This window comes from Dermacentor andersoni, chromosome 2 (genome assembly GCF_023375885.2).
Source record: "Dermacentor andersoni chromosome 2, qqDerAnde1_hic_scaffold, whole genome shotgun sequence".
NCBI lineage: Eukaryota > Metazoa > Arthropoda > Arachnida > Ixodida > Ixodidae > Dermacentor > Dermacentor andersoni.
Window position 1 is genome coordinate 83,501,903 of NC_092815.1, and position 21,129 is coordinate 83,523,031.

Sequence of the window (21,129 nt, forward strand, 5' to 3'; positions counted from 1 at the left end):
GTCTGCCATATTTTTTAGTGACTTCAGATGGTGCATTTTCATGGTTACAGTAAACTCTCAGTTGTACGAACATCAGTTTAACCCTTTGAGGGTCCATGACGTAAATATATGGCGCCGCGAAGAAGTCGAAAAATGGTTGATGCCGTATATTTACGGCGCCGTCTGTACATTGAAAAAGCGCGCCAATTTCTTAACTTTTTTTTCTATCATGTGCTGCCACTATGTGGGAATACGGGGAATTATTTTCGCGCGCCTCCCTCTCTCGGTTTTTGTTGCATGGTTCGTTTTAGCGCTAATTTGCTCCCGCGCGTCTATATACTACTGCTCGCACATTGCTGTGCGCGTGTGCAGGCGGCGCCTTGGGTTTTGTTCCACGGGTGGTTTCCGCTTCTTTCACTTGCAAAACTGATGGCTATCTCGTTACTAATCGCTCAAAGGGCGACCGCCTGTCACTCGATCATTTAGTGCTCACATTGGTGCGCATAGGAAGTATGCTGCCGTGCATGCGTTTTCATTGCTTTCTTTTTTTTTTGTACACTCTCGAAAGCTAATTGCCTCTGGTTGGCGATAAGGTGAAGATTAGCGGAAGTTTGTCACACGTTTTGCTTTTTTGACAGGCACACAATGAAACGGTTTTCTTGAGTGCGCGCACCTATGCAGTTCGATTATGTAATGGACGTAAATATTAGTGTAAGAGCAGGAACAGGTAAGAGTTGCGAAATATTCTCGTGTGCACATTTTCAAAGCCTTGAACTATGTGTATAACAATGCACCAAATTTTTAATTCTTATAAGTTTATTTCCTTCTTTATTGTTGTTATTCATGAATGAAGAGTACATATACACCAACGCAAGATATTTTTTTCTCACTTTACGGTCACCCTAGAAAAGTTACGGTAAATTTTTTGTAGAAATAAGTCCCCAAAAAGAATTGGAATCTGCAAAAAAAAAGAAAGACCCTGGGCGGTCGCATATGGCGAAAAAAATCGACCCTCAAAGGGTTAACGACTATTTCCAAATAACGAACTTTTAGAAAATCTTCAGTGGTTTTCCTATTCATGCAATGTCAGAGGCAGATTCAAATCCTGTAATTCTAGCTGAGGCTGTAGGATGTGTTGGAAAGTTGTGAGACTTAGAGTCTCAGCAACAAGTTGTGCCAGAGGAAATACACAAAAAGAAACACTCTCTGGACATCTTTGTTACCTCTTGTTTTTTAAGAGCACCAGTGCAAATGAAAATTAGATTTTTTTTCTCAAAATAAGATAGTCAGCAACGTAACTGTTATGCACTTCGTATATATTTATGTGCATAACTTCATAAATTGCATTTTACACTTTTGACTCGATGTCTGCTGTGCCCTGTGCGATTCCGTGTTCTAGTGAATATTCAGTTTAGTGAACTTTCAATTAAGGGAACTATTTCCTTGGGTCCCTTGAAGCTCACTCAAGTGAGAGTTCGCTGTAGTGTGTTTCTTGTCGAGTTTCTTTTTATTCACTTCCGAAATGTATGAATGAGGTCCTGCTGTACATAGTGTTTTATGGACAAGTGATAAAAATTTTAATATTTCATTATATTGAAGTTTGTCAACTAAGTTCATCTGTGTCCGGGTACAGTTTCTATAGACAGGGTCAGAAAATTGTAAGTGCAGTGAAATATAATTGTTATGGCCACTTATTCTTTATATCCAGGATCGTTATTAGTGGGTTTGACTGTACATGCATAAGCAGGCTATTTCTACTTTTGAGCAGGATTGCCACATGATTATTTTGTTTGGTTCTAATTTTGTGCACAGGTGCAGCATTCCTTGAAGAGGACAGAAGAGTCCATTCTAACCCTAAACAGGGCCATTTCAATGGAACCCAGGAATCCGCTCTGCAAGTTTCAGCGAGCTACCATTTTTTTCTCGGTGGATCGCTACCAGGAGGCGCTCAAGGAGTTGGATGAGCTGAAGCAGCTTGTTCCTAAGGAGTCGCTGGTTTACTTCCTAAGTGGAAAGGTAACTATTGGCCAACTGGGCTGTCTTGTTACACATTTTTTTTCGTGGCTTTTTATTGATTCTCTCCCATTTTTGTCAGCATTCAGAGTGTACCCGCATCTAGTTGTAATAACAGCTTTGCAGCCAATTGTCATTGTTCATAGGCATGACAAAGCTTGAGTGTCAGGCATAAAATATAGCTTGTGTGCTCTGATTTTGTATTTATGCTTATAATGATGTGATTATTTATGCCTTCTTTGTTTTGCTCAACCCATACCTAGGCCATATGAGGGAAGGCAGATCAACAACCGACCACTTACTTCTCATTCAGGCAAATATTAGGGATGCCTTCATACATGAACAGTACTTGTTATCTGTCTTTTTGAACATTTGGAAAGCACACAATACAACATGACACATCAGAATTTTAGAATATTTCTCTGCCCTGGGTATCCGTGGTTACATGTTGAGCATTATTGAAAGCTTCCTGTCTAATTGCACATTCCATGTAAGAGAGGGCAATGTCTTGTCTGGACCGTTAACAAGAGGCTGGTGCACTGTGGAACGGGGTGTACTCAGCTGCACACTAATGAATTCACTGCATACATTCATTCCACGCACAATGCTTTATATTGTATATGCCAGTGATGTGCAGGCAGGCTTCAAATGATGCAATATTGCTATCTATGAATGACAGGTGCAGCTTGAATTAAGAAAAAATTCTAAATGGGCAAATGAAAATGGGTTTAAGATAAACACCCAGAAAAATACTTGCATACTATTCTCAAACAAGCGAGGCTTAACGTCAGTCCCATGCGTCGCAATCAATGCAGATCAGCTCTCTAAACAGCAAACACAAATTCCTAGGAATAATTTTAGACTCTAATCTTACATTTACCTCCTGTCTTAAATGACTGAGGACAAAATGTCTGAAAACAACTAATCTTCTAAAGATTCTGTCTCGCACAACATGAGGTAGTGATCGGAGATGCCTCCTGAACTTTCATAAAAGCCTTGTCCACACACGCCTTGATTATGGTGCTGCAGTCAACACTGGATATATCAAACTTAGATATATCAAAGTATTGTGTACAGGGTGTCTACCAACCGGGAAAACTGGGAATTCTCTGGGATTTTGAGTAGTCTGGAAATACTCAGGAATGCTCGGAAAAATTTGTGCTTCTATCAGGGAAAATGAGCAGTAATTTTCTTGAAAGGGAATGAAAGTCGTGGTAATGCTGGCTCGAGTATTGGAGAGGAATTGTAATGAATCCTCATTGACACCATGTCTGGCGGAGTTGCCAGTGCACAGTCAACGACTGACTTTCTGGATGCCCGATAATTCGGACGGCTTAGTGGCACCACCACATACCCCACAGAGTCAATGATAAGAAATTTCGGACATGAGAACCCATCGCCGTTCGATTTTCCAGACATTTGCTGTGACCACAGGTCCAAAACAGCATTATTCAAAGCTACCACCGCTGCCATTTTGATTACCTTGCCACCTCGAACCAGCACTCTCGCACGCAGATCCGCTGGCAGCCGTAGCCACCACCGCGGTAACGGCTTAGCTGCTTCAACGTTTGCTATTAAGCTTCTTGCCATTCTGTGCCGTGTTTCTCATTGAAAGAATTTGCTGCTGTTAGAAACAGCATCGACTCCACCTTTGTGGTCCTCGCGATTGGGTTCGAAGCTCGGAAAGCACGGTGCGTTGCATAGTGCCGGTTTTTTAAGGTCAGCATTGCCTCTATACAGCAAAGTTACGTGGTGAAGCATATGCGAAAGCATTGCGGTGAAGCATAACAAGTGTGGGAAGGGGCAATTGTCACGGGATACAGTATGTATTCCTTAATTATATTCGCGTGCATCAACTCCATCTTTGTGGTCCTCGCGATTGGCTTCGAAGCTCGGAAAGCACGGTGCGTTGCATAATTCCGTTTTTTTTTTAAGTCAGCATCGCCTCTATACAGCAAAGTTACGTGGTAAAGTATACGCGAAAGCATTGCGGTGGAAGCTTAACAGGTGTGGGAACGGGCAATTGTCACGGGATACAGTATGTGTTCCTTAATTACATTCGCGTTCACACGCCATCTCCTGTCACAGTACCAGTACCGATATGCCTAATAAGTGTACTGGCAGGCCTTCAGAGCATTTTCGGGTGTGCCTTTGGCGATTTGAGCCCTTAAGGGCAGTAAAAGGCATGCATTCATTTTTGTCGAACTGCCCGGTTTTTCGGACGTTTTCGTGGCCCCTAGGGAGTCCGAAAAATCAGACGTTGACTGTACAGCTGACTAAGAGGCTGCTTCAAGTCGTCCATGGGGTGAACACGTGGTGGCAGGAGGACAAGAATAGAAACGACCTAAGCATTGAGGAATGAATGGGAAAGGAAGCGTGCCGCCACTTCTTTGAAGGAGCTTGAGCTCAAAAAACAGTGTTGGTGGATGCCAAGGTGCAGGTATCACTCATCCAAACCGAAATAAATTCTTTAAAGTACGGAAATGCAACACTGAGGTGTTGCGTGCGGGCTGAGAGTATGTCGGGACAGCTGAGGTTGACTTACCAACTGTTGAGAGAGAATCTCACTATAGTCGAACCCGGCTATATCGAACTCGCCAAAAAACGCCTATCAGTTCGATATAGAGCATAATTCGATATAAGCCTGCTAAATAATTGGATGTTATAAAAGCACATACCATTTATAAAATCACTTTATTGATGAAACTAGCTTAGTTTCGCACGAAATAGTCCTGCATTTTCTTCTGCTTGGGCAATTTCGCTGCGTGCGAGGCACGCACTTTTCCACTTTGTTTAAGGAGTCGGAGCAGCTGAGCCCGCAACATTCCGCATTCGCGCAGAAGCACCGGACTAGTGCGAGCGCACCAATCACTTCGGAGGATGTGGGCCAAAGACTGTCCTTGCTTTCCTCGTTGCGCCCATTTTCACTTGTGCTCGGCGCGATGTCAGCAATGTAGTCTTCGTTTCCGGGCTCGCCCGTGGTCGCGACACCATCATTTGCGCTCACAAACTCGTCCACCGTTGATTCGTCAACAGCTTCAGGAAATTCTGACAGCTCGCTCCAAACTTCGGCAGCAACGGCAACGGCTTCGTCGCATTAATCAGAATTTACAGTCATCACCGAGCACGCGGAAGTCGGTACGGCTGAAGCTATTTTGGATGAACCACTCGTACACGGCCGTGCGTACGCGTCGGGCGCCACGGGCATAACTACGGGCACCGGGTCGCGAGTTAGGCCGCTTTAGCCCTAATTTCCCCCTTCAAGATCGTGCCGAGAGTGCACCTCGGAATCTTGTACGTTGCGGGGACATCCGACTTGTCACCGCGTTCGACCCGATTTATGATTTCGAGCTTCACGACGAAAGGTGAATTCTGCCGCTTCATCACGGCAACACTGAGGGAGAAGGCGCACACAATGAATCAGATAAGCAGCGAGACAACTCGCACTTTCGCTGCTTTCGCCATCTTGCACGACGAGGGCACAAGAGCCTCTGATTGGCTGTCTGAGCAAGCGCTGCGGGCGGGCGGGCAAGGATCATTCTTTGTAGGGGGGTGTCGGTGGCTCCGAGATAGCGTGGTCACGTAGGGAGAGCGGTTGGATGGAGCCGCGCCGCCGGGCTTTCCCGTCACTGCGAGGGAAAGCCAACTTCCAGGGCACTTTCCGCCGCTTGACGTTCGATATATCGGGAGTCGCTACTAGTTTTGTTCGATGTAAGCGTAATTTTTGCTATATATACTCATTGTAACTATACCGTGTCCAGAAATTGTTCGATATATGGAATAATTCGATGTAAACGGGTTCGATATAGTCGGGTTCGACTGTAGTGACAAAGTTCAGGCCTCATACCAATGAGCTTGCTATCAGTTGATAGCAATAGCTCATATTTGAAAACATTTGCTCCTTTATGCGTCTTTTTTTTATTCGTATTTGAAAATGGCCGACTCGATTTGCAATGGATTTTACCATTTTTTTTGCAACGATATCTATTGTGCATTTTTCTAACCCCACCCTTTTGTTTTATTTCTGAATAAGATAAACACTACTCCTTACTATTCAATCTGGGTTAACTCTATTATTATGGTTAACTTTATTTTTTAACATGCTTACTAGATTGCAGCATTGGGCAACATGGTGTCAGCCCGTCTTGACATAAAACAAAGTTCTTTGTCACTCAGGGAATTTTGCAAAGACACCCAGGGAAAGCCTGATGAACTCAGGGAACTTTGAAATGTCAACTTGGATGACACCCTGTGTCTATATTGAACAATTGTAAAATCTCCTTGAAAATCCGATGCTAAAGTATAGCGTTGTACTGCTTGTACATCCAACTCTCATTCACCGCTATATTCGATATATTGAAAGCTGTGCTGAGCTGTGCCTCTGCAAGCGTACTTCTCCCCATGCAGACGCAGTCGCTTCTTGTGTCATTGGAAATTTTTAATGCCAACAAACTTTAAACGGCACTGGTTTGGCAGATGCTGTCAAACAAGAGATTAAATTTGAATGAAAGTACATGCCATGAAGGAAAAATGAGTAGGATGCTCTCAGTTTTTCTCGCTGTGAATATGGGTGGCTCGTGCCAACAGCGGCTGTTCATTATCGCATACTAAAAAGATTTTGCGCCAAAAACAACACACACAAGAAGGACGACGACACCACTGCATTTTAGGATTTTGTGAGCAGCCAAAAAGAATCCAACTTGTGGGAGATAAGGGGTTCTCCTCCGTACTCTTGGGACAAAGGAACGACAACACAGCAGTGCACACAATCACAAGGGCATTTATTGCACCTTTCATAGATCAATGCCAGCTAGCCGAGTTGCTATCCATAAAACATGCCGATGGGTGCACGACAAATCTAGAAGTCCGACACACCGCGACCCCTCATAGCGAGCGAATATGTTCGCCCCATGCTGGATCCCAACGCCTGGTCGTTCGCGTGTACGGTCATGTGAATCGGTGGCGCGTTCCAAGGCGGCCACGCGAGACGGTCTCGCAGCAGCATGGATTGGCGCGCGCGCGCGGTATGTCCGGCGCGTTCGTCAGTCCGACGCTCCAGAGCCAGAGCCTTTCTTTCCCGCGCCTAAGTAACCCCGCCGCAGCGCAACACTAGCGCCATCTCTCGCACTGCGCTTCAACCACTCCGACCGCCGCGGGCGCCGGGCCACGCGGTGGGCGAAGCCGCCCTACAGGAGACGAGCCATGCGGGAAAACCAGTTCCAGGGGAGGCGTGAGAGTCACGCATCCCCACATCCCCCCAACCTTAAATCACTACATATTCTGGCGAAACATGTCACACGGTCTAACATCAACGCGTGCTTCGCGAACAAGGTAGTACATGCAACAGTGGCCGCGCTGAGGAAATGTCCACACGCTGTCCATAGCATGGGAGCCGACATTGTCCTTGGGTACACCGCTGCCGTCCGCCGGTCACAGCAACAGCTTTGCAGATTTGATGGCACGATGCCAGGCCAGGACTCCGGAAACGACAACGCAGTAGTCGGTACGAGCAAGCGTCGCTCGCGCCGACGCGCCCTGCTGGGAAGAGCAGCCGTAGCTGTCGATGACCGCCGGCTCTTTTGTCCGCCGCCGAGGGTTGTGAGCTGGATACAGGAGGCCGCCGAAGTCGCTGCGCCGAACTGGCCACAGCATCACCATCGCCCGGGGTGGCTCGATCGTAGTCCGGAGCAGCAGCGCAGACGATGTGCAGGTGACGGCAAGCCAGGGGTGACTCCAATCACGCTGCGTACAATCAACACACTCGGCAAACACTACAGTAGTGCAAGGGAGAGGAATTCTGCATGGGCATCGCCCACGTGGTACGATGTTCAACTCGGCTAGCAAAAGATCGGGCAGCTACTCAGATGCTAAGTTCACGTGAACGAAGCTCGCTTCCTTGAGTCGAATGAGTAATTTCAATTCGTGCGAGGCTAAATAGAATGGGGGAAGCAAATTGCAACGCCTCAACGCCACGGTCCACCAGATTGTGTCCCTCCACGTGCGACAGGCAGCTTCGTAAAGCCTTAGGCCTAAAGCGTCGCTACTCTGACAACAACTGGCATCCAAAATGAACACCCAAAATGGGCGCAAAACAGGCAGCCGCGAGGAGACGTCAGCTCTGTTAGGTGGTCCTACTCCGCTCGGTGCACACAGCATCCGAGTTGACAGCGCCCACCGTCCCAGACGGTGTCGGAGCGCCCGGTGCCAGGCCGCAATACCAGTCAGCCCGTAGTGGCACCCGTGGCCCGCGGCCACCCGGCTCCCAGAGCCGCAACTTCATCCGAGTCAAAGAGATAGAAGAAGCTATTTACATAAGAAATTCGGACCACCCACGAGGCTTCCGTACTCATTCGCGTCAGGCTTGCCACTGCTCCGCGGGCGCTCAGCCTCGCTCTCCCAGGATGCAGACCACGTGGCTCTCGTACCGACGAATGTCATTAAAAAAACACTTGCGAAAAGGCTTAGCATGTTGACATGTTCAAACACACTACAGCCTCCGTCGCCTCGCTCAAGAAAGCACGCCGCCGATGCTAGCGATCAAAATTCACTCTAGGCCTACGCTTCGGTTCAAACAAAGGTCTCGAACGAAGCACTAACTGTTAAATCTATCGTCCGATGCCCCAAGAGCCCCACGTTGGGCGCCAGATGTGGGAGATAAGGGGTTCTCCTCCGTACTCTTGGGACAAAGGAATGACAACACAGTAGTGCACACAATCACAAGGGCATTTATTGCACCTTTCATAGATCAATGCCAGCTAGCCGAGTTGCTATCCATAAAACATGCCGATGGGTGCACGACAAATCTAGAAGTCCGACTCACCGCGACCCCTCATAGCGAGCGTATATGTTCGCCCCATGCTGGATCCCAACGCCTGGTCGTTGGCGTGTACGGTCACGCGAATCGGTGGCGCGTTCCAAGGCGGCCACGCAGACGGTCTCGCAGCAGCATGGATTGGCGCGCGCGCGCGGTATGTCCGGCGCGTTCGTCAGTCCGCCGCTCCAGAGCCAGAGCCTTTCTTTCCCGCGCCTAAGTAACCCCGCCGCAGCGCAACACTAGCGCCATCTCTCGCACTGCGCTTCAACCACTCCGACCGCCGCGGGCGCCAGGCCACGCGGCGGACGAAGCCGCCCTGCAGGAGACGAGCCATGCGGGAAAACCAGATCCCAGGGGAGGCGTGAGAGTCACGCATCCCCACAAACTTCGACCTCCACATGGATGGATCTTTACATTAGAGTTTCCTTTTAACAAGTTTACCGCATGTAACATACGCCCTTGACGAAACGACCTTCCATTGTGATAGCAGGGTGCAAGACTCGCTGCTCTGCAATTTGTGGGTCTCAGATTAATCTGAGACTCTCAGATTAAAATTGTGTAAATGGATCAGGTAATCAGATTACACGAGGTTCGGTGGCAACAGACAACAGATAGAACTGTTGATAACCTTCGAGAAACTTTCGATACATGCAGGCGTATCCTGCGTCGAGTGATTACGTTTAACATTTGTTAGCTGGTGAAAAGCAGTCACCGGAGAAAGGTGAACAAGTACATGCGTCAGTATTAACAATTGAATGAAAAAGTTGTGTTTTATGTTAATGTTAAAAAGCACTTTCAGCATAATAGCCAAGCTTTTCTGTCCCTGACAAGAACGTTGCATAAGCTTTGGCAAAATAGGTGCAAATTAGTATGTTGGTGTGGCTAATATCTTCAAGGTGCAGTTACAGCTTCGTGTGCAGCAAATGGCTTTAAAAGCATCGTCCCTACAAATTGAGACTGGATGTCATTTTTTGTGCGTGACATCAGGTTTTGGTTGTGCCTCTTATGCAGGTTCACAAGAAGTTGGGCAACACCCACCTAGCCCTGATGAACTTCTCGTGGGCAATGGACTTAGACCCCAAGGGTGCCAACAACCAGATAAAGGAGTCCATTGACAAGCGCTTCAGCCATGATGAAGAGGACATTGCTGCTGTCCAGCAACTATGTAAGTGCAGTTTCCTCCTTTATTATTATTTCTTTTTTACAAGCCCTTGCATCTATTGTTTTTATCAAGCTTCACATTCAGCCAAGCTATAGTCGGTGATATCCAAGAGTGCAGGTGAGGGCTCTCACAAAAAGTTTGATGTGCATGCAATTTGTACACGCACTGCCTTTATGAAAGGAAACAGATGAGCGCGCGTGTCCTGTGCTTCACATTGGCTGCTTGCGGTGTGACAAACAGGTGGCAAGGAAAAACTTGACAGCTACTAGAACCAGCAGTCTGCAGCTAATCAACAAACCACAAATGCCAATTCACATCCGCGGTCAAGTAAAAAAAAAAGTTCGAAGTGGCACCCGTAGTTGCTGCTAGCATCTGTAAAGCTTATCACAGTTGCCTTGTGGTGCCACAACAAGCAGCCATTATGGATTATGGGTCGCACGCACATGTGTTTCAAAGACTAGAGTCACAGTTGGATGCTTCATACTCTCTAGGGACGTCTAAAACGTCATAAAAATAGGGCGGTTCGATAAAATGAACGCAAGCCTTTGACTGCCTTTAAGGGCTCATATTGCCACAGCCACGTCTGAAATAGCTTTAAAAGCCTGCCACTACAATTTAGGCATACCAGTGCTTGTACCATGACAGGAGACGGTGGGTGCATGAGTGTATAATTAGCAAGACATATTATGTTCAGTGACAGTGTGCACCCTTAAAAAGCTTTACTGCGATACATTGTGTATGTTTTACTGCGTAATACTGCCTTATTGCAGCGAAGCTGACTTTTGGGAGCTGGCATTATGCAATGATTAAGACCCTTGCCATGCTTTCCATGTTTTGATGCTATCACTGAGGATGAAGGTGGACTCGGCATCATTACTGATTGTGGCACATCTTTTAAATGGAGAACATGGGGCTGAACAGCAGGAAGCTTGATAGTGATTGTCGAAGCAGCTAGGCCGAACGACAGCACAAAACGACTGCTATGGCTGCTAGCAGGTCGACACGAGAGCACTGGTTCGAGGCTGCGAGATAATCAAGTGGAGTCAGTGGTGGCTTGAATTAATGCTGTTCCTGCCCTACGGTCACATCAAAAGGTCAGAAAAATTGGACAGCAAAGGGTTTCAGCATATGAAATTGCAGATGTCCTTATACATTGACACTGTTGGGTACGTGGCGATGCCGTGAAGGCGCCCGAATCGCCAGGTGTACGAAAAATCAGTTGTTGACTGTAGTTCTTTCAAATGCCACCAGCATGAAAAGGAGGAGCTTTAGCTGTTCCTTAACTATGAGCATGTGGCACCATGAACAGCCAAAATCTTCCAAGTGGGGATACAAAGACAGCTCATTGCACAAACAAGTCATTTGAAAAGGTTGTTAGGAGAAAGGTCAGTAGCAGGTACACAAAGTACCGCTTTGCCAACACCTTGTCCTTCTCTTTATTTGTGGGTGCTACTCTAGAGATGTACCAGGAAAGGCTAAATGGACTGATTGACCTCTTCACAGAGCTATCACTCACGCCCAGTCCACTAAACGCTTCTCGCCCAGGGTGAGGGGCTTCGAGGCAAGGAAGCAAAGGGGGAGACACATATACAAGGGATAGGAAAGGACAGCGGGACTCAGATGAGGTGATTTGCTGGCGTACGTGTACATGTTTCCATTGAGGAACACTTGCCTCTACACTCTCAACCTGCGACTGATTGTAGATTGTCGTTATTTAACCCTTTGCAGTCACATATAGGAATATACATATGGCATAAATATTTGGCTCTGGTCATATTTCAGACAAGTTCTGAATGGCCCCTCACCAGGTCTGGCCATTTTGAGCTGACAAGCGCAGTGCATACATTGCGTGGTAACAATTGTTTCTCCAAAGTATTACATCGCTATGCGCTCACGGCAGCTGCATTTTGATGGGGGTGAAATGCGAAAACACCCATGTATTTAGATTTAGGTGTACGTTAAAGAACCCCAGGTGGTCGAAATTTCCGGAGTCCTCCAGAAGCGGAAAATCGAGTAGAAGCAATTAAAGACTCAAGCCCAAATCCAACAATACAGTTGCTATATGATATTACTGAACTATTACCAGGTTACTGGTAATAGTTCAGTAATATCAGTAATATATATATATATATATATATATATATATATATATATATATATATATATATATATATATATATTTTTTTTTTTTCTGAGAGGACAAAAGTCCCCATCTCACATTATATTCGTGGTCGCATTATTTACATGCAAATACGCTAATAAGCTACCCTTCCCCTGAGACGTTACAGATATCATTGCAAAACTGTTAAATTATAATTGCATAACACCTGCTTATGAATACTGGTTTACTTTTATCTGAAATGAAGCCATAGTAAAAGACACTGATTTCAGAAATGAAAACTTGGAATGTGAAACTCTAGCAATGTGTTGAAAGGTATCTGACGCTAGGCATTCTAACCACTTGAGGACAAACTGTGTTAAGTAAATGTTGCAAATAAACTGACCAGTTATGGATCTTGGTCCGATTTCTTTAAAGGGAGTTTGCTGCATGTTCAAAGATGCTGCAGAGGAAATCATTGTAGGACTGTGTAGGACTCTAGGCACACAGGACACTCATCTGTGCTTATTCCAACATGCCAGCAGTTAGAGCACAAGTGCATCCTAAATTCAAATAAATAAGCTTCCTCAACATCAATATAAAGAGATCATGAGAAATTGTCTGTGAGAACTTTGCTTAACTATAGAAGTGTACTGAAATATATGAGGAACTACATAAAGGTTTCACAACAGTTTATAGCTTATCAGAGAATTTCTTTCAACAGAGATTGCCTTTAAGAAAGTTTACAGTCGGCATCAAAAGTTTACGGACCACATGATCTGAGAGAAAAGCTGAATATTTCCACAGCCCAGGCATGCACCTTGGTATTCGTATTTCCAGCCTGTACTGGTAATATGCAAACAGCATACAGTTTTATGTCATACAGTTTTACTGGCTGCAGTCACAAACTGCTTGGAAATTCAATGTTTGCTTGGATGCCACAGTTTGTCAACTTTTGGCTTTGATAGTATGTGATTTGTGCATGATTAATGAGTGCCAATTTAAGTGGTTATAGCAAGGCAGTGTGTTTCGTCCTCTTTTGACTTGCTGCCTCAGGGTTGTGCGAACCCAAGTAGTTACCTCAATGAATTTTGCTATTTCAGCGGTTGACGACTCTGGGAGCATCGAGTCGAATCCCATAGACCCGGAATCCTCGCATGGGAGCTCTGTGGCAGACTTGAACGACATGCAGCTTCAGTCAATGGAAAGTGATGAAGGATTCTAGTGCCATACATGCCAGCACTGGGCATGAGAAACTGCGCTGCGCGTCGCTTCTTGGTAGTGTCTGTGAGAGACTTTTGAGGGTGAACATCTGAAGGAAAGAGATGAGACTAGGCTGTTTTACTGAGAAACTGTACCATTGCGTTGTAATTCACATCGTTTGCCAAGGGCCTCATCCTGTGAATTCAGTTGATGTGAGTTCCTTAAGGAGTGTTTTCTCCCATGGGCATGACTTTGTTTTAATTAAGTTGTTTTGGTTGGTTGCATCCTTTTCTGTGTGCGTGTACGTGTGTGTGTGTGTGTTTGTGTGCAATGTAGCCCCACTCTGCTATGGCATTTTGAAAAAGCCAGGTGTAATATTTGCTCACACCCGCCCATAGTTCAGTGCTCATCTTGCAGGCAATGTCATGACGTGGAGTTATGGAAACACACCATTGTGGGGTTCTCCTTATGCATTTGCCTTTTTTTTCTCATGAAAACGCAAAACAATAAAATAATGTGTTGAACTAAGAGGGAAGAGATTAGTAGTGGGAACATACTTGTAAGCTTTGTAATGAAAGCCATTGTACCTTTGACTGGACACATTCATATAATACGCAAAATTTGATATTTGGTACGTAAGCAGAGTTAGACCTTAATTTGTCTTTTGTAACTTCAATCTGCAAGATATCCAATCTGCCTTTCTCATAAAAAAAAATAATTCTGATGCGACATAGCCCACATACCCAGCAGTCTTATATGATCACTTGTTTTGCACATGATCTCGTATAATAACGAGATTTTTGGATACGAGGGTTATGGCACACATAGTTTTCTTTAGACGTGATAGTTGCATTCCAGTGTGAATTGCTTTGTGTTGCAAAACTGAAGCACGCACTAAGCTCTGTACACTTTGCATATACAGTGCGAGTGTTCGCATTCTCCTGGAAACATTTTTTTCACAAGCGATTGCAATAGATGAAGGTGGTAACAATTCCCAACTGTCCAGTGCCCTCTGCTTTTGTGTGGCAGAACCGTCAGTATACATTGGCAACAAAACACTGTTGTGCTATGGGCTGTCTGGTTCGTCATTTTTCATTCTTCTACTGACTTGCATGGACGGTACCCTAATTTTTTTAGACCTTTGCATTTCAGTTTTATTGGACCATGCCAACAGATTTGGCACCTCATTAGGTGTAATTCTTGGTACGTCTGTTGCAGGAAAGCACAGTGACCTTAGATGTCTTATTAAATTTCTGCATTGGTCTCTCTCAAGTGACAGTGTTTCCAGCATTTCTGGAGCTTCCTTTGCTTTTAATAATTGGTTTGTCTCTGTAATGTTGTATATCTTAAGGAGCACTTATGTATAGTAAGTGCTTCTTGTTTTCAAGCAGTGCCTTTTAAGCAGAGGCTGGCAGTTCTCAATAAATTCGGAATGGTTATGCACCAGAAAGTAAATTTTTTCCTATGCACTTTATATGGACAAGCTTGTGGTATAACGCAGACCATCATACACTGCAGCAAGCACCTGTGTTGCTATTGCATGCTTAGCTAAGACCTGACACATTTGGTGCTGCATTTTGTTTTTAGAAAAGTTAGCAGAGCACATAGAAGGTGTGTACCACCAGGTACAAACACTGGATGATGCGACACTCTAGTTCGAGCAAAGCCAGGCTCCAGCCCAGGATTTAGCATTGCACTGGCGATGTGACTTCGGAGCATGCATCTTCAATACACGATTTTTTCTCTCTCGCTTTTTTCAGTTTCAGACTCGGTGTCAACACTTTTTGGGTGGCTGAGTAGTTAGAGCTGCAAATAGTCCAAGGTCCTTGATCCCATTCTGGAACCCTCAGGTTGTTATCGTATATTAATCCAAATTTAAGTGTACCCTTCCCCCCAAGTCTTGTATCCTAGATAGGGAGGTGTGCTCAGAATCTAAGTGGCAGGTGTTCAGAAAGAGTGAAGTAAATGTTTTAAAATGAAATCCTAAATATATAAAGGGGTGCCTAACTTTGGTTTAATAAAGTACCTATTATGCTTCATGCTTCTACAGACACATTGTAGTTCTTGACTTGAACAAAGAAAGGCCAGTTATATTAGCATATCGTAGCAGGCATTTGCAGCCTTTTGAAGGCGCTGATATTGCATCTTGCTTTCTCTCTGATATGGCTAGGATTGCACTTGAAGCATGTATAAGTGTACAAAAAGGCTGGGCAAAAACAACAGTGTAGGAACAAGTTATGCACATGCTCCCAAGTCTGGCTTATATAGTTCATCTGGATGAGTAACGCCCTGCTAGATTTGGGGTATTCACACAATGGACCAAGATCTGCAGACGAACACTGTGCGGCTCAGTGCCACCCAAACACGGCACCTACGAGGACAAAGCAGACAAGCTTCTGGTGGGGCAATTTGCTGCAGCTCAGCCACGTCATGCTCAACAGTGGAGTTTGGTCTGTCGCGTGAATACCCCGTTCGGGAGTTGAAACAGGGTTAGACACAGGGGTGAAAACTGGATGACATGCTTTGTCCAGATCAGATCATTATAGTAGTTAAGCCCATGTATCACATTGCACTTGTAAGCAAAAATGTGGTGCATTTGCCACTTGTATGTAATGTGTGCGAGGTTGTTTGCGGCTGAAGACTACTATGCATTTGAAGGAGTTAGGCAAAACACCATTTCATAATTGAAATGAAAATGTACTACTGTTGTCCATAAGGAAACTAAACATTTCCAGAAGCGCTGGAAACATTGCCTCAAAGGAAAAAAAAAGCCATGGACATTTCTGTTGCTCTTGTTCTTCGCTGTGCTACCGTGAGAATTTCACTGCAAGAAAGAGTTGGCGAGGATGTAGCTTGTATCCACGTTTGGCTACATAGACTCTGCCTTGTCACAATGTCACCTAGCTCAATTTAGAATTGAAGGGTCGGTATTAGCCACTTGTAGTTCAACAACGTTCAATATTTGTTGTACTACTCAACCTGCTTATGCTTACGCTGCCTTTCTATGGGATGCCTCCTCAGCACACCATAAAAAATATTGCTATCTATTTGTAGCTGCTTTTTCTGATGTCAGTATGGCATGCCACGCAGTCTCTCATGGCTTGCATGTAGAGAGCGGTTCATTGTTGAGAACGCATGAGCACGGGTCAAATACAACTCTTCATGTTTCGGAAGTGCCCAGCTGCACATTTGCAAAGCATACCCTGTACAAGCACTGCCTGTGTAGATGACTTCAACAGCTATTATCTTAGCCTAGATCATCTTGGGGCCTTATTTAAATGGTACTGTACATTTTCTAGAAAGCATATTACTATTATTAGTAAGTGTAATAATAAACTAAATCAGGTGCTCAAACAACCAGCCTAGCTGTTTCAAGTGGGATGGCTTACAGTGAGCCAACAAAGTAAATATTTTTGGTGCTGGTGGTGTATATGGAAATGGGTGCCTTTGTCACGTAACGAATCATGTGGCTAAATAGGTTGAATGTGCAAAATAAATGTCCAGTTTGTTTGTTTGTGGTAGACCTAACATTCGGAACACCACAAACAGCTTGCAACATTTCAGCACCAAATACTTTGATGCATAACTTTTGACTGCTAATAGAATGATAGAATAGCCGTTGAAATTATCTGCCTAGCAGTGGTTGTATAAGGTGCGGTTTGTCAGTACGCCACTTTGCATTACTGCAGACAATGTGCACGAGGAGGCATTGGCTTCAGTCTAAGCGCCTGCATGCCATTTCACCACTGCTTCTGCTGTCTGCTGTGGCTGGAGCTCTGCCTAAGTTTGGACTAGGCATTTATGTGTTTATCTTAATCGTGAACTGCTTTCTATTTTGTAACGACTTTTTACTGCTTAACTGTAATTCAAGAAAAGCATGGTTGATTTGGCACAAACTTGAAGAATGAAAACTAAAAGAACGTGGCCTAAGGAAAGCCCTTTTTCTGTGTGCATTTATAGTTACATTGCGAGGCCGATGCCTATTGGTCGTTACTGTACTGCCAGTAGAACCTCTGATTGCAGTTAGTGTTGCAGTACGAAAGTGGTACACATCCATGTGAAAAGTGAGTTTGCGTTTTTCTTCTATCTTTTCCTAAATTTTGAAATCTTTTTCTAAATTTTCAAATGAAACCGCATCGTGTGAAGCCAGATAAGCTGCCTGCAGTTTTACGATGTTCTTATAAATGGGCGGGAAGGTGTTTTGGAAGTCAGTCTTTTTGAGGAGATGGAAGTCATTTTAGAGTGGCAGATAGCTAACAGTGACTGTATAGCGCGTGTTCATGTGGTGAAAACAGTGCCCCTTTCTTTGGCCAAGATGCAATGCGCGTGTCGAAATTTACATAGGATATATTGTATAGCTCGTGTACATATATTTTTGCAGGTCATCACTTCTTTGATATTGTTTCTTCTCATTAATTGTTGCTTGGAAAACATTCAGAGTGCACATTTTGTTGGCAACCTAAGTTCTTCTCCTCCTTGCGTGTTGCCTGTAGCATAATTGTCACTTGAATTGATGTTTTTACAATGATTCCTTCAGACTTGCCTCCTTTATCTTTTTTCTGCATATTGCTTTACTTTATTTAGGAAATGAAGTCAGTTTTTTTATGTTTGCTAGGATGCATATATTTTTATCTGTATATAAGCTTAATAAAACAATGTAGTAAAACCAAACCTTTTGTCATTTATTGCACGTTTTTGTGGTAGTGGAGTGTGCACGTTTGGCCAAAAATATGGTTTTGGCTGCTTGATTGATCAAAAACAATGAAAACCTACATTTGTTGGTGTACACTTTGTGCTCGATTTGTTAAGTTTGGTTGTTGTGCATTTTCATCGGGGTGAAAATTCGGAGTCCCCCACTACAGCGTGCCTCATAATCAGAAAGTGGTTTTGGCACGTAAAACCCCATAATGTATTTTTTTAAAGTTTTATTTGCCGGATTAATTGCAGGAAACACACTAATTAAATTAAGTAGCAAGGCGTCACGCTTGCACATTCAAACTTCTCGCTTGATGGGTGACAACGCTGGCGTGATGAGCGGAGCAAACGCTTCGGCTGCCTCTCGCTTCAGTGCATCTCTGAAATCGTCCAGCATCAGGCAGGTGGGCAGACAGCGCATGTGCAACCACCAACCATCTCGCATAACCCTTGCACCCGCCGGAGATTCCCTGCCAGATAGGGCGCGGGCAGGCAGTGCACAAACACTGATGGCCACCTAGCGGGTGGTTTCGAAAGCACGCTTGGGTGCAATAGCAGACGACAACCTTTTGCAGCACCGATGGCTGAAGTTCGCGGCTGTAATTTCTACTTTGTTCGCGTGCCAGACTGCATCTGCGGTGAAGGCTGCAGGAAAGGCGCTGGTCTCCATGAGAGCGGTCATGCACACGATGTTAGTGGAGTTTGGGACAACCCAGTCTGCATACGTACCAAGTTGCGATCCGCAGGCAAGCGTAACGAGGCCCAGTTACGAAGCGGAGCTTGCGTTAAGTAGTAGTTTCATTTTGTTAACTAATACGATGTCCCGCTTGTCCTTTTGAATTCTACATTTGCCACATTACTATTTTCGCGCTTATAATAGGCAAATGTCGTCAGTGCAGACCTTTATATGAACCGACTCCGCACGGAGCGATGTAGTGCACGCATTGTAGTGATCTTGGTACCGCTTAATACACGTGACATCGCCGAATAACTGTCGCGAAAGTAGCCTTATGAAGGGCAGTTGTGAAATTGTTGAGGAAAATACTCACCTTCGTCAAAGAGGTCGTCAAAGGCACGGGTGAATACAGCGCGAGTTGGCGCTGCCCATGCCAACGAACTGCCATACTCGATGGGGCTTTCTCAATTTTAAATTCTCTCAGCGACCTGCTTAGAAACGCACAGAGCTAAAGTATTGCCAAATTGTATTTTTTTATGCAACTGGAGAGAGAAGCCACACGATATTTATTTTATTTATTTTTTTAGGAATACTGCAGGCCTTAGAAGGCCAAGGCAGGAGGGGGAAGGTACATAAAAAAAAAAAAGAAAACAATAGATTGACGAAGGAGCAAAAAAAAAAAGAAGCTCTGGAAGAAATGTAAAAAAGTACAAATGCATAATGAGTAAAGCATCTAAATAATGCATAGAGAGTGGCAGATACAAATTGAAACACTGTTTCACAAGTACACTTTCAAAGCACTGGAAATGTAATAGAAGAAAAAAAGAGGAGTGCATAATTCAAAATTACTACAACGCGTAAATCAATAAATATTGCACAACGATACAAAGTGAAACGAGATTTCGTAAAAACAAGCACTAATATTAGATAGTAATAGACGCTATTCAGTCAGTGCTGAAAAGTTTGTTATAAGGTAGGCTGTTCCATTGCGTTACCGTTCGAGGGAAAAAGGAAGACATAAAGACATTGGTTCTACCATTATAAGGCGTAAATGAGGCAGCGTGGCGATGTCTTGTTCGGCGGGCAGTAAGGGGTGTTATGTAAGGTTCGGGAGAAAGTTTATTGTTACTCAGTAAGAAGAGAAATTTAAGCCTGTGAATTTGTCTTCTTAGTTGCAAAGACTGAATATTGTGTTCAGCCATTAACTGACTTGGGGAATCAGTTGAGCGATATCTAGAGAAGATGAACCTTACTGCTTTACGTTGTATCATTTCTAGCGCATCGATGTTAGCTTTAGTACAGGGATTCCATACAATAGCTGCATACTCGAGTTTATGCGGCAAGGGTGGGTTTACTCCTTTGCGGCGTAAACATTGCTCTCCTACGCAGATATGAAAAAAAAATTAAAATTATTACAAAATGTACTCAAGAAGGCACTGGGGTGCAAAAAAAGAAAAAAACACTCGGCGTGATAAGTCTGCGCAGACAGCAGCAAGCTTTATTGACTTCGCAATCATGAAGCGAATTGTTCAGCGAAAGTCAAACAGCACAACCATATGCGGCAGCAAAGAGCAAACCTCGTCCTGAGCTACCTCTTTTCTAAAAAGAAAAAAAAATTATGGGGTTTTACGTGACAAAACCAAGATCTGATTATGAGGCACGCCGTAGTGGGGGACTGCGGTATTTCGGATCACCGGAGGTTCTTTAACGTGCGCCTAAATCTAAGAACGTGGATGCTTTCGCATTTCGCCGCATCAACCTCTTTTCTAAACATTTTCCAACATAATATTGAATGTGGCCTCTGGCGAAAAGAATCAAGCTGTTAAAAAAGCACTTAGCTGTAATGATTGAGAAAAAAAAAAGAAGAATATGATATACTACAAATCAGGCGAGGCGAGAACCCCGTGCTTTAAGAACGACAGTTCTGCGTTAAGCAACTAGCAACAGTTCAGTATTCGCGAAGCCGCTCGTAAAATAGATAAAAACCTTAAACTGCGTGACAGCTGGTGCGGCAATTTAATGGCAACACAAAACCAACAAAATCTATGCTTGAAAGGCGCACACAACGCGATGCACTCGGGCATTCATGCAACGTGGCTAGGGCAAGACGACAAGGAAGCGGAAAACGGTATAGTTGGCAAGCAGAGTTTAGAACTAATGCGAAACGCCTTCGAACCGCATGCTTCACGGCGGACAAACCGAACCAAAATACGAGTACGTCGTCATAAACTTCTCCGTTTACCCATGTAGGCATCATCGAGGGCAACAAACACCGAGGTGACAGAAAGAAAGCTTAGGAACAAGAAGTTTCCCGCGCCTTACGGCAGCGACCCATAGCAGCCGTCGCTTCCGCACATGCGGCCGCGCGTGGAATGATTAGCACCGTGTCGCCCGCTAATTTTAACGCAATAGGGCCGTATCGCAGAAAATCCGGCGTCGGCGTCCAGCGTCGGATGCCGTTTTGGTACAAAGATTTTCGAACCACCCAT

At 44.7% G+C, this 21,129-nt stretch overlaps 1 protein-coding gene across 2 annotated transcripts in view; it reads left to right on the top strand.

Annotated features, from left to right (window-relative positions):
* Cdc27 (cell division cycle protein 27) overlaps positions 1 to 17,940 on the top strand; it is a 61,608-nt gene extending 43,668 nt beyond the window's left edge. For both annotated transcript variants that reach the window (XM_050188643.3, XM_050188644.2), the window contains exons 14-16: positions 1,792 to 1,995; positions 9,818 to 9,971; positions 13,170 to 17,940. In XM_050188643.3, coding sequence (XP_050044600.1) covers positions 1,792 to 1,995; positions 9,818 to 9,971; positions 13,170 to 13,291 — 480 coding nt within the window. In that variant the 3' untranslated portion in view covers positions 13,292 to 17,940. The remainder of the gene's footprint in view (positions 1 to 1,791; positions 1,996 to 9,817; positions 9,972 to 13,169) is intronic.
* The last annotated feature ends 3,189 nt before the right edge of the window (positions 17,941 to 21,129 follow it).